At 38.2% G+C, this 14,342-nt stretch overlaps 2 protein-coding genes across 5 annotated transcripts in view; both read right to left on the reverse strand.

The window, feature by feature from the left end:
• Positions 1 to 7,188, reverse strand: part of LOC123505536 (facilitated trehalose transporter Tret1-like) — a 34,141-nt gene extending 26,953 nt beyond the window's left edge. Inside the window, exon 1 of one of the 2 annotated variants that reach the window (XM_045256967.1) lies at positions 7,050 to 7,188. The gene's annotated coding sequence lies outside the window, so the exon portion shown is untranslated. The remainder of the gene's footprint in view (positions 1 to 7,049) is intronic. The other variant, XM_045256966.1, reaches the window with a different exon arrangement.
• A 2,766-nt stretch (positions 7,189 to 9,954) lies between these two features.
• On the reverse strand, positions 9,955 to 13,740 carry LOC123505431 (UDP-N-acetylglucosamine transferase subunit ALG14 homolog). Of its 3 annotated transcripts, none has more exons than XM_045256704.1 (3): positions 13,582 to 13,740; positions 11,386 to 11,667; positions 9,955 to 10,481 (listed from the first exon to the last, which is right to left on the reverse strand). In XM_045256704.1, the coding sequence occupies exons 2-3, from the start codon at positions 11,662 to 11,664 to the stop codon at positions 10,116 to 10,118; spliced, it is 645 nt and encodes a 214-aa protein (XP_045112639.1). In that variant the 5' UTR covers positions 11,665 to 11,667; positions 13,582 to 13,740; the 3' UTR covers positions 9,955 to 10,115. The 3 variants fall into 3 exon arrangements, with proteins under 3 accessions (XP_045112639.1, XP_045112641.1, XP_045112642.1); XM_045256706.1 differs by having other exon boundaries at positions 13,630 to 13,728; XM_045256707.1 differs by lacking the exon at positions 13,582 to 13,740 and adding an exon at positions 11,784 to 12,054.
• Between the last annotated feature and the right edge of the window lie 602 nt (positions 13,741 to 14,342).

A 14,342-nucleotide genomic window follows, 5' to 3' on the forward strand; every position in this document is an offset into this window, starting at 1 on the left:
CAGTGCAACAATGCACCTGCCTTACTTGAATCACTGATAGCTGTAAAGGTGAAGACTAAGTAGCAAACTTCGCAACTCTTTACAATAGTCAGGATTCAGGTGTTTTATTTGAATTTTTCATTATGTTGCCCATAAAGATATCTACATCCTTATAATCTAAGCAACACGTGTTTTTGCGGCGCCCATGGAGCTTCACTGTTTGGTGATGTGTGTATAACCTACTACCCTCATTTGCCTGCCAGTATGTATAGCCTGCTTGGTACAGATCCTGAAGGCATAAAAAAGAACCAAACATTCTACAGGAGAACTCGAGGCATAAAGCTAGTCATTATAAACTTGCATGTTCACTGGATCAATAACTGCAAAGGTAAAGGCAGTACATTTCCGATCTATCAGCGTATCTGCGGTGGAAAGATCTCTAGCTTACGTACCATCTCGTTTGGGTGGAGCTTAGTGATAGCTGGAGCACAATCTGTAATGGTTATGTAGCATATGCCAAGAAAACAATTAATACTATGATCTATCCTAACACATTGAAGAGTACCCTAACAGTGTTTATCAAGTTAATAATGAAACAAATATATAACTGACAAAGTCGCTGACAACGTCTACAATATTACGATGCTTTATTCCTTACGAACCTCTTGCCACAGTGTGTGTGTGTGTGTGTGTGTGTGTGTGTGTGTGTGTGTGTGTGTGTGTGTGTGTGTGTGTGTGTGTGTTGTGTTTTATTTAATTATAGTATGATCAAAAGGATAAGAAATATGAATCAGGAATGCAGCATTTTTGTAAATAATGGGAGGGTTTCAAAGACTCAGTAGTGTCGGGAATATCATGGCGTAGCTTTTGAAATAGGAGGGGCGGAAACTATACACGTAAACCACACAAGTTAGATGTGGCATCGGTAGTAAATTAGTGAGACTGCAAGTAGAATAAGAGAGAGAGAGAGAGAGAGAGAGAGAGAGAGAGAGAGAGAGAGAGAGAGAGAGAGAGAGAGAGAGAGAGAGAGAGAGAGAGAGTGTGTTCTTTTCCAATAAAGTAAGCGTTACAATATAATCTTAGTTTATGGTACGATGTAATTTAAACTCGTGAGCCTTTTAAACCGGCCATAAATAACATGTATGAGGGAGCTAAGACCGATTATTACCGAAACACTTGCCTAACACTTGGGCCCTGCCCTTGCCCTGTGCACTTCTAGCAGAATACTCGTACTTCTTGAAGACGAGAAGAGCAAGCATGTCGCGGTGCAAGAAAATTTATGCAAGAGGTGTTGTGAGCTTACCATTGATCCACAACACTGGTAATCTCTGACCACAACCCTTAATCAATGCTTCTTTATCCTGAGGGCATTTCAAGCTGCTTTATTTTATCAAAACTATTACTTTCCATAATTTAGATTACACAGGTGCATCATCTACACTTCAAAACGAGAGTGAAATAAGAAATATTAATCATAAATGTGTTAGAGTTCACTTCGAGGAGAAGAATAAGATTAAGCCTTGACACTTCATGCAGCAATGCACTCTTGTGAGTTCATCCAATTGCTTGTCTGCTGAGCACTATGCGTCCTCTTCTCATAGGAAACAAGAAGGCTTATGCTTTAGTAAGTGATGCATCCACCATTAGGAGGAAAAACAAATTAAAAAAGCTGCCGTTCCCCATGAGAGAGAGAGAGAGAGAGAGAGAGAGAGAGAGAGAGAGAGAGAGAGAGAGAGAGAGAAACAGCTGCCGTTCCTTACTTTAAATCTATGCCATTTTAGGATATGCGTAAAGTTACATAGACAAGTATATTAATTCTGATACATGTATAGTGTCGGCGGTTGAAATTGTGAGCCACACCAACGCCAACCCAAATAATTACAACAGGCATGGAAAATATGATGGATAATGAAAAGAAAATTTACTACATTCATTCCTTTATTAACATCTAATTCTTGATATGGTTACCATGGGCATCAATGACAGCTTGAATGCACGATTTGGAGTGGGGTAACACCATCTTCACTCAGGCGGCTCATTCCTCTACTGGCAACTAGGACACGGAGAACAGTTGCCATGTGGAGACCAATATGAGCAACAATCTCTTTGATTTTCACTCCTGTTTGCCTCAGGGTGATGATACGGGTCCTCTCTGACTTGCTTGTGGTGGTTCCGGTCATGTTTGTCCTTCAGAGGAAAACTGGGATGCCATTTTTGGATACGCGTAAAGTTACATAGATATGTGTATTAATTCTGATACATGTATAGTCGCCTATACGAGGTGTTGTCACAGTTTTCAAAGTTTCGTTCAGTGGGGACAGAGACATTCACTGGGGGTAGTAGTGATGTCTTTTAGTGTGCATATTGTACACGTGTGCTTCTTTTAAACTATTTTACTAGGATGTATAAATATAAAACGTACAATATAAAATAACTCAAGTATAATCAAATATATCAATTTTATATATGTGAATATCAATGTCTAACCGAAGCCTAAAACCCAGATCAGACTGGCCAAATTTCGGCGAATGGTCGCAAAAACAGGCACGGGCAACCAGCAAACTGCTGTCTTGATGTACTCCAGTTTTGTGCTAAAATTTTTGAGTGTCCTAGCGAATCCATAAATCCGCTCAAGGTTTGGAGACATTCTGAATTCAGCTGCCTCACCATGCTTATATCAAAATCTCTTCCCCTTTCTCATGAGCTAAGAACGACTCCAGTGTGTGCCGCCTTCTTTTTCTTAATAGAGGCACAAGCAACTGCAAGGATTGCACACTAGTTTGAAGCGGTCGTTCATGGTTTTATTAGCGATGCTGGGTACGTGGCCAGTGTGAACCGACCTCAACCGACCTTTACTTGTACTCAAAGATGAGATGCTTAACAGATACTTGTCTATCCTTGTTTATATGATTCATTAAAAGTTGACGAATTAATAGCACAATAATTACAATAATTACAAAATTATAAGAAAATTACATGAGAGAAAATTCATTAATGCATATCATTTCATGCTTAAACAGCGTCTGATCACTTCTTACCAAGGGAGTCTTTAGGTTACCTTTACATCAATTTCTTATATATATATATATATATATATATATATATATATATATATATATATATATATATATATATATATATATATATATATATATATATATATAGTCTTTACTTAAAAAGAAAAAAAAAAAACCATGTTTAATCTAATCTAATGGGTAGAGAGAACATCTTGTATTTTCTGACTAAATCTGAACGAAAGGACGAACCCTGTGACAAAATTTTGATATTGCCTAAGGTATAGGTAGTACATCTTTTATAGTGTTATCAACATGCACAAATAATAGTATATTTAGGTTTTATAAATCAACAAACATTTATCTGTAATGACAGTCACAGAAACAGTCCGGTTTAATTTAATTTCTAAGCTGAACTCTTCGAACAGTAGGATTTTGAGTCCTATAATCATTCCTCTCGCTTCTCAGTAGCGACATTTTATAGGTATGAGAAAACTCTCCCGATTTTATCAGCATTTATAGTCCTTCTTTGCTTGGTAGGTCAGTTCGATCCGGAATTGCTGAGATTTTATTCGGGCAGATAATCAATAGGTAAGCGAATAAATGAAAATGCAAGATCAGGAGCTACCATATCGTGCAGCAACTTTAAATTGATGCTATTTATTTCCTTATTTTACAATATGTTGTATGTATGTACATTATTTTCGATCTTCGGATAGGCCTGAGACCAGGCACACACACACACACCGGGACAACAAGGTCACAACTCCTCGATTTACATCCCGTACCTACTCACTGCTAGGTGAACAGGGGCTACACGTGAAAGGAGACACACCCAAATATCTCCACCCAGCCGGGGAATCGAACCCCGGCCCTCTGGCTTGTGAAGCCAGCGCTCTAACCACTGAGCTACTGGGTGTGTGTGTGTGTGTGTGTGTGTGTGTTTGTGTGTGCGTGTATTCATCCAAATTTAAGTTAGTAGACAAATGTATGAAATATACAATTCAACCTATCAACTGCCTCCATGAATACATGAATACTGTGCCCACTATCACACTCTTATTTAAATGGAAACATTGACTCCTAATAGAAATATGTATATTTTCTGTATATCTAAAAAAAATATTCACTTATATAATTCACCAATAAAAGCTGGACTATGAGCAGCTAAGGCTCTGGCAGGCACGCTACAGTGAAGGGACTGTACGACTAGATTAAAACCCCAGACCGGACCTGGCACTGAGGCCATGCTGTCATTATTGCAGTTTGGTCAAGTGTACGTTATTCAACAAGTGTAACGTGTAAAGTCTTAAGTGTGGTAGTCATGTCTGATAGAAGAAGTAACTAACTAATGGGGAAGCTGGGAAGTTATACATATTGCTTGTAAATTATAAAACTAGTACGTTATAAGCTTTTAAAAACATAAAACAAAAAGTAATTGTTCGCTTTAAAGAGGAATGAAAGCAAAAAGCATGAGGGAGAGTGTAATACAGCTCAGCATAACACTATTTATGAGACACTTATAATTATATTTTGATCTTGAACATTAGAACGGTGAAAATAAGGTATCTTTTCGAAAGCTTACCTATCGAAGAACAACAGAATATATCTATATTTGACCAAATGTCACTCATGAGGGCCTCATTGTCATCTAAAATATTCTTAGTAATAGTCTGTGCCAACGAAATATGCAGTGTTGAGAGAGAGAGAGAGAGAGAGAGAGAGAGAGAGAGAGAGAGAGAGAGAGAGAGAGAGAGAGAGAGAGAGATTCTGCCTCCCAAAAAAGAAGTGAAAACTTATGTGTGACCTTCAAAACTTATGTGTGACCATCAAGATGTGATATAACAACCTTCGTGAGTATTGCATGCTTGCAGGAGGACGACCACCACCTCGATGATCCTCTGCCTTGTTGTGGACTCAGCACGAAAATCAACTATCATTCCCCAAACTAAGACCAAGCAAAGCAAGATCCCGGAAGGCTGACAAGCAACACAGCGCCACATCCCAGCGCCTCATGAATAACTTCCTGACGACGGGAGGATGCACTGTCGCCAGGATGAGGGCGTTCTTGTCTCTGTTTGTTGCTCGTGTTGGACAGATGCTTGCAAATCCTAATGATAAAAAAAACTGTTTTCGCAGGGCAACAGTTTTGGCTGGCAGAGAAATATCCTTGCCAGAATATCGCTTCTAAATATAGGTAGACATATTTTCAACGCCTTTGTGAGTTTCCTGAACAGCCACGTGTATTAAGAATGTTCACGTGTCTGACAAAAGGGCAACGAACGAGAACGATGTCGCGTGAACGACCTGATACATGTGCACTCAAAAACGGAATTAGTCTCTCTTTAAAGATGGAGAGGTAGCACAGAAGATAAGTATCAGATATTCACACTGTTCATAAATGCGCTACTTCAACTTAGTCTACTCTTGCTGAAAACCTGGAGAGAAAGTATGTTAATGCTGATATAGGACGAAACACGCATACACACACATCGCGTAGTGTAGTGATTAGCACACTCGGCTCACAACCGAGAAGGCTCGAGTTCGAGTCCCGGGAGCGTAGAGGCAAAAGGTTACACCTCTTAATGTGTAGCCCCTATTCACCTAGCAGTAAGTAGGTATGGGATGTAACTCGAGGGGTTGTGGCCTAGCTGTCCCGGTGTGTGGAGTGTGTTATGGTCTTAGTTCTACCCGAAGATCGGTCTATGAGCTCTGAGCTAGCTCCGTAATGGGAAAGGCTGGCTGGGTGACCAGCAGACGACCGTGGTGAATTACACACACACACACACACACACACACACACACACACACACACACCGCGTAGTGTAGTGGGTAGCACGCTCGACTCACAATCGAGAGGGCCGGATTCGAGTCCCGGTAAGCGGCGAGGCAAATAGGCAAGCCTCTTAATGTGTGGCCCCTGTTCACCTAGCAGTAAATAGGTACGGGATGTAACTCGAGGGGTTGTGGCCTCGCTTTCCTGGTGTGTTATGTGTTGATGTGGTCTCAGTCCTACCCGAAGATCGGTCTATGAGCTCTGAGCTCGCTCCGTAATGGGGAAGACTGGCTGGGTGACCAGCAGACGACCAAGGTGAATTACACACACACATCGGACCACCTGCCTATTTTCGCGTTTTGAGGTGAGACAGGTTGTAATGCACATGCATCGGTCAGGATTCCACGACCAGTATTCACCACCACTACATTATTATCTTTATCCCTGCGTATAGTTCCCAATAGCTCTGACTTCTGTCTCTCTTCCTCCTCAGTAATTACTTCTAATACTTATACCTAAGTAATTCTTTTAACTTTATCGCCACTCCGTCCTTTTCACCGTCACTTTTCATTCTTGGGTCCATCTTATTCTCTCTCTCTCTCTCTCTCTCTCTGAACCTATTTTTTTTTACATGTATGCAGTTCTCTAATTTCTTTCTTTTTGCTTCAATACTTTGGACTCGCTTCCATTTCTCTCTCATTATTTATTGAATACTTCCTTGGTCAATACAAGCTTACTTATTCATTTGTTACTACTATCCACGTAAGTCTTCGTGGAATCATGTGATCAATACGAGTAGCTGGTCACGAATATAGGTTATGGAAAGGTCACTGCAACTCAAGTGACCTTCAAAAAATCCTTCCTTTACTTAAATGTCTATCTTTGATTGCCCTGTTTTGGTTCTCCTCCATATCTTCATCAAACTTCCATCCTACCGTACAACAGTAGTCATTATACCATCGAAGTAAACAGAGAAATAGTCAACTCCATAAAAAAATAACAACTTCATTACTTAGATTAAGAACTAACCCTGAAAGTCTGAAGGTCTCTCACCCTTTTAGTCTCGTGGCATAGAGACAAGGTAGTACATTGACCAAGGCCACGGGGGACTGGCACACTATTTTTCAACCTTTCATTGGCATCTATAGCAATCATATGCTGTGACGCCACAGAATAGGTTGCAAACAATATTATTTCTTTCACAATAAAGGAGAACAAGAAAGCTTGTACAATGACAGGTTTTAAATGAGGGTCTGCGAGGTAGTGGCGCGAGAAGTTACCTGCTCATGTGTGAAGCTGGCGCCGCGGGTAGCCACTCCTCTCTGTGGTGCTTGGCGAACACTGGCCTCACCGTGAACAGAGAACCCAGACCCTACCTCTGGCACTACCACTTGCTCACCACCACTGCGCAATTTGAGAGAGGCATCCTGGCCATTAGACTTCCGGGGAACATGTGACCCGCGTTGCTATGCGGTGCACAGGAGCTGGACAGGACAAGCCTGACCTCTAATGGTCTTGTTGATTCTCTATGGTTATCATGGGTCACGATATCGGTACACACTAACATTAATGTTGTACTTGACTAGCATTCTCATCGTACCATAGATAAGGATGTACAGTACCCACGTCCCGATATCATTATCGGTACACTACTGAAATGGGTGAGATCGACTCGTTTCCGCTGCGTCGTTATTGACAGCTGCTACTTGGTAGCTAACATTAGACTGTCAATATTCATTGTTATTTATTAACCATTATTCATATTCATTTGCAAAAGAAGCAACTCAGTTCAGTAAAATAAATGGGTTTGGGCAGCAAAAGTGACCATTACTGAGGAAGACACGGGGCGTAGTTGCCGTCATGAATGTAGACTCGGTGACAAGCGACCAATTCGTTTACTCGCTTTAATGTGGTTAGCTTGCAGTGATAATTATTTTGACATAAGCAAGAAGAGTTATATTAAACTACAACATATAATGCATATGCAAGTAATACAAAGAACAAAGTTTGATTCAGTACTAATAAAGGACAATATGGTTACCATAATGCATAATAGTTGAAGTAACAATGATAATACACGTACAATATATATATATATATATATATATATATATATATATATATATATATATATATATATATATATATATATATATATATATATATTCTTTTTTAGCGTACCTTTATTTATCAGTGGTTACTTAGACAGCTACTTTACCACAACGTAAAACATGACTGAGGGTCCGCATTTGAGGGTCTATACCATTACGGTTTATGGAGAAAGCACGAATGAGTCGTAACACCTCTCTCTTTCTGAAGACCGGGCATAATATGCCTTATTTCTGAGATAGTTGGATCAGATAAACGACCACATGCTACATATACCCATTCCTCTGCAGTCATCACATATTATCTGTGTCTTAAATTACCAACGCTCCGCCCTGCGTCATTATCTTTACATAGTATTGAGATACGAAAAACTGGAACTAGATTTTCATTCTTTTCATTACAAGTTTTCTTTCAACTTTTGATTCTTTGACATATACTGAAAAAAAAAAACCTTTGTAGCCATACTCTTCTCCCTCGGGCATTATAAAATTTTTGGCATAATTTTCAATAAGTATATATATTTTTTTGCTCTCTCTCTCTCTCTCTCTCTCTCTCTCTCTCTCTCTCTCTCTATATATATATATATATATATATATATATATATATATATATATATATATATATATATATATAAAGCAAAAACATATATACTTATTGAAAATTATGCCAAAAATTTTATAATGCCCGAGGGAGAAGAGTATGGCTATAAAGTTTTTTTTCAGTATATGTCAGAGAATCAAAAGTTGAAAGAAAACTTGTAATGAAAAGGATGAAAATCTAGTTCCAGTTTTTCGTATCACAATACTTTACTATGTAAAGATAATGACGCAGGGCGGAGCGTTGGTAATTTAAGACACAGATAATATATATATATATATATATATATATATATATATATATATATATATATATATATATATATATATATATATATATATATATACATACATACATATATATATTAGATAGATAGATAGATAGATAACTTTTTTATCACACATTATTTTTTCAGTACCATAGTTTTTTTGCACTATAGGTTTCTCTTCCCAGGGAAACAAACATAAATAGAATTAGTTAATCATTCTTGGACGAGGTGCACTTTGACTTTTCATTAGTTAAGAGACAGGATAAACATTGAATTTGAAATTTTTCTAGGATTTTCCCAAGTTTTCTAAGATATAAAAATCAAGATTAGAATTTAGCAATTATTTTTATTTGAAATGTTATCATTGCTATCAACAGTATTGAAATTTTGGATTCATCAATTTATTATTTCATTATCAGGAAGTAAATTCACCGCTGGTTATCCATTACTGATTATCAGCAATAATTGTAATTGATTTATTGGTTATTGTGCCCAGCTAAGTCATTAACATGTTTGAAGCAGTTAGTCTAGGATTCCTTGTATTTGCCAGGCTCAGTTTGATTCTGGGAACTGTGCTTCAGTTTAATTATAGTGCCCTCAGTAAATAAAAGACTTTCTAGTTAATATTATATATAATCATATTGTGGACGCCGCAGTACAGTATATATCACAGGTTTCTGCAGCTGAGAGGTATTATTCCTTTTTTATTTCAGTAATTTGTAGTATGCATTTCCTAACCTAGAAAATTTTCTTAAAGTAAATGCTTAATATGACAAACACATGAGAGAGAGAGAGAGAGAGAGAGAGAGAGAGAGAGAGAGAGAGAGAGAGAGAGAGAGAGAGAGAGAGAGAGAGAGAGAGAGAGAGAACATTCTATTGAAAGAATTACATGCAAAAGAGGAAGAACCAGCTACAGTAGAATATAAAACAAAGTGAAAGATAATCTTATTATTTCAAAAAGGGCATTATTAAAAAAAATCAAATAAATGCTTTGAGAAAATAATATATAGAAGGCAAAGGATAAAGGAAAATATAAGAGGTTTGAATCATTTGTCATTATAATTACTAGCTTTAGTATGTTAGTGTGATAGTGAAGAAGATAAAAAAGTAAGCACACCAAGCTGTTTACGACACAGAATGGGATAAAATAAACCAGACAGCCCACTAATCAAACCTGTCCAAAGGAACAAAGGATCATAATATCATGTATAGTAATCAATAAGATTTTCTTTAATGCTTCACAAAAGAGTACATAAAATACATTTTCTTGATGTAAAACATTTGTGATATGATACAGTTATGAGCGTATGTCAGGTTTGGATGATGGATGGGATGAATGAATAAGTGTAGTTATTGGACTGGTATACAGTAGTCACACCAGGCGACCCAAGCAGCGAGCTCTTGGATGGCTTTCAGTTAACTGGGGCCACTGAACAAGAAAATGGTCACTTAATGGATAAAGAAGCCAACCAGAGAGGGAGAGGGAATGCACTCGGCACAGGCTTTCCACAAACACTATCCGACTTGGACACACCCCAAGCACACGCAGCATCACTGCTCCACCACACAGAGGCACACAAGTTCCTGGACCATTTGATAGGATGAGGAGTGGGCGGTGGCGGACCAAAACCAAGAGGCTGGATATGAGGGCATGCAAAGTAGTGAAGGCAGAAGTGATCCATGATTGCCCTACTTCTCGAGTCCGAGGAACCACCTCTACCATATAGTGGCCCTCATCCTGTGAAGGGAAGTCCACCAGCTGTTACAAAAAAAAGCTACCTGGACCAAAATGATGACAATAGTAATAAACTTCAATTCCTTTTATACGTAGTCTGTGTACACAAGACTAGGGATAGTGTAAAACTTACTGTAAGAGGAGTGTTTAAATGAAGAGCTACTCATTTGATAAGATCCAAGAGAGAGAGAGAGAGAGAGAGAGAGAGAGAGAGAGAGAGAGAGAGAGAGAGAGAGAGAGAGAGAGAGAGAGAGAGAGAGAGAGAGAGAGAGAGAGAGAGAGAGAGAGAGAGAGAGAGAGAGAGAGAGAGAGTTACCCATTAGACTCAATGGGCAATGGATCAGTAAAGTGTTGAATGACAAGTGGTCAAGAAGTCTGGAGGTCAACACTATCCCTCTGATACTAATATCAATTACAATATGTTAGAATTATGTTCAGGCAAAATCACTGCAGGTAAAGAAAAATATAACATGTCGGGATCCAGCAGAGGCAAATTGCACAATGGTGAATTAATGCAGTACTGAGCATTTATTTCTTAATACTTTCCCAGTTTTTACAGTTAGGTGTGAATTTATGTTGAGTAAATTCACATTTAGTAAGGGATGATAGTGTATTACCTTAGAACATGATACCTAGTAGTAGTGAGAAACGTGCAGTAAACAAGGAAGCTGAATAAGTCACTAAGCCAATGCAGAAATGAAGCCCTTAATAATGGTAATCATAATTTACTAGCTAATATCATTTCAGACTTAGACATATTCTTATGGAAGAGATAGGTTTCCATTTCAATAATTCAAATTTAGAACTGAATAACAAAAATGTAAAGTGAATATTTGAGAATATGACAGAAATATACTGTAAAGCATAAAAAATAAATATGTACTAATACAATACAAAGGAGACAAACCTTGAAGTCCTTCTCAACTTCTAGTAGCTTTTTGTGGCTAATCTCATCAGTATCTGCTACCACATACATTCTGGGACTGTACTTCACTGGGTCAAGGGCAGCTACCATCTTGAGCATCTCCACTGTGTGGCCTCCTGATCCAAGGACCACCAATGTCTTCACTGTCTTGTGTTGAGGCAGGACTAAAGGTTTACCTTGGTGTATGTCATATAAAACGTAAACCAAGCGAGCCACCAACGCCACCAACACCAATACTGTCCCTGCTATTAAAACCAACATAGTCTGAAAAGAAGAAAGATAATTCAGTTTGGTAAAACAAAACTACAGAAATTTATCTTTTTCTCCAGATATCTCTATCTCAAAATCTTGTATCTGCTCATTAAGATTAGAATAATAGCCTTTGCTGCTGCTTGTGTTCCTTTGTCTTTCAGTCTACCACTATGGTATACTCATCTGTAAGTTTAATGTATACATAATATAGTTAACTCAAAAGATGGTTAATTATTTAGTCCTTTCCCAGACCTAATACTTGTCTAATTTTAATATAAGGTAGGGGAAAATCTCCCTTAGAAGGAGAGCAAAGGCTTCCAGATAGATTAGATTAGATAATATTACTTTTGTCGCAATAAACTTACAGAAAACATTACCTAGCCAAATTGAAGCATTCACTCCCCCACCCCTTTTTTCTTTTTTTTTTTACGGTAAGGCCTATAGCGCCTGTAGGCACACTTGAAGAGTGTATGGGAAGCGCTGTTTAGCTTCCGCCCATTAGTGGCGCAGGCAATTTTATTTATAGTGGTACCCATATTAGGGCCCATATCACCACCCAAGCTCATCTTTAGTGTAACCACCTAGAACCTGGGTATCATGGTGATATGTAGGTAACTTTAAACCACTCGACAAATGGCAAAGTGTTTTAAGGCTGTACGTGGTGGGATTTGAACCTACGCGTGGACGTCTGCCCGATCCCACGCTCACCACCGTATCCACTATACCACCGCCTCCCTGGACCCACACTTAAGGACACTTTAAGTACTGATGACGAAGTCACTGTGCGACTGATACAGGATAACCTAGATGGGCCCTGGTGGCCCTTTGTTATCCTATTATTTATGTTATGTTATGTTATGTTATGTAATTTGCTTAGCATTACCTAACCTGGCACTGTCCTAATATAAATATCCCTCCAGCTGTTCTTGTTTCCCGGCTCTCCCTTCATAGCTCTTTCACGTAGCTGATTTGACATCACATAAATGCAGCCTTGCTATTGGTCAACAAGGGAAAGAGAGAGAAGAGATAATAATATATGGAGGGAATGGGATTGAAACAGAAGATAAAAAGAAAAATGAATAATAAATGGAGGAAATGGAAATAAAACATGACATAGAAAGAAAATGGATAATAAATGGAAGAAATGGGGATAAAACAATATAGAAAGAAAAATGGATAATAAATAGAGGAATAGGAAGAAATGGGAATGAAAATATAATGAATATGGGAATAGGAGGAAATGATAATAAAACAGCAGATGGAAAGAAAAATGGATAACAAATAGGAGAAGAGGATAACGAAAAAGGGAATCAGAAGAAATGATGATGAGAATGATAATGAATAAGGGAATAGGAGGAAAAGGGAATGAGAATATGGTAATGAATATGGAAACAGGAGGAAATGGTAATAAAACAACGGACAGAAACTCGATAATGAATATGGGAAGAGGATAATGAATAAGGGAATAAAAAGAAACGGGAATGAGAATGATAACGAATAAGGAAATAAAAGGAAACGAGAATGAGAATGATAACGAATAAGGGAAGCGAAAATATGATAACGAATAAGGGAATAGGAGGAGCGTGTGTGCATGTGAGTTGTTGACCAAAGGTGTGACTTCATATATGTGACGTCAAATCAACTGCATGAAAGAGCTGCGAAGGGGGAGCCGGGAAACGAGAGCTGGAGGGACGTCTATATTGGGACAGTGTCCCTAACCTAACATTATCTCTCATCTTACCTAACCCAGATGGGGAAGTTGGCTGGGGACGGGGGTATTCTCTCCCAACTTAAATTTACGTTTTATGTGTATCTAAAATTATTTGCCAAAGAATGAAAGGAAACACTCGCAATAAGACCAGGAGACGGAATATTATTCAGAATAATACACAGGTGGTGTTTTCAACTCTACTGTCCTCATCTTACAAAGTATTTCCTTGCGTTGTGTGCTGGCGGTGTGTGTTGAGGAGGTACCAGTGTTTATGCGTTTGGTGACAGGCAGGCGGCGGCAGGCCACCTCAGGCTCACTCGTCATAACACCGCTCGTCCCTTGTCTTCAACGGTACAGAGGGGCAGACTACAGACTGTAGAGGGGTAGATGTGGAGCGTGCTATTTATTGGAATTCTTTTTTATTTTACCTTACTTTTTCCAAAAAATATTAGTTTATTCGTGAGAAGTGCAGAATGAGAAGTAAACCTATTTAACATTTGAAATTTCAGATTGATTACCTTTATATCGAGGTACCGTAGCTACCTGATTAAATTTCATAGCATACTACCGATAGACAAAAGAAAAGAGATTTTGTTGTGTGTATTCTTCCGATAATTTATCAGTATAGGTGGATTTCTGAGATGAAATAATAATTCCCAGAAATAATTGGAAACCATGTGCAATTTATAGAAACAATATATGCATGATGAAAAAGACATCATGGATTTTTCTGAGCTACTGTGATAAAAAACATCCACACAACAAAAAGACACATTGAACTAACAATGAAAATATTTGTGTCTATGATCTAAATGTTACGTTTTCTGTCAATAAATGCATCCTAATAGACATACAAAAACAGCTTCTTGTCTCTATATTTACCACAATCAAATTACTGCATGAACGTAAATTATCGGAAAAAACAAAATATACAATAAAAGCGAAGTAATAAAACGAGGAAGAGGGTCGGGAAGCC

This window comes from Portunus trituberculatus, chromosome 18, assembly GCF_017591435.1.
Source record: "Portunus trituberculatus isolate SZX2019 chromosome 18, ASM1759143v1, whole genome shotgun sequence".
Taxonomy (NCBI): domain Eukaryota; kingdom Metazoa; phylum Arthropoda; class Malacostraca; order Decapoda; family Portunidae; genus Portunus; species Portunus trituberculatus.

Bases quoted from the DNA above. Each gene is read 5' to 3' on its own strand.
- LOC123505431 (XM_045256704.1), bottom strand. From the start codon at position 11,664: ATGTTGGTTTTAATAGCAGGGACAGTATTGGTGTTGGTGGCGTTGGTG. The intron at 10,482-11,385 runs GTTTGTCTCCTT...TTCCCTTCACAG, and splicing joins AAGTTGAGAAGGACTTCAAG to GATGAGGGCCACTATATGGT.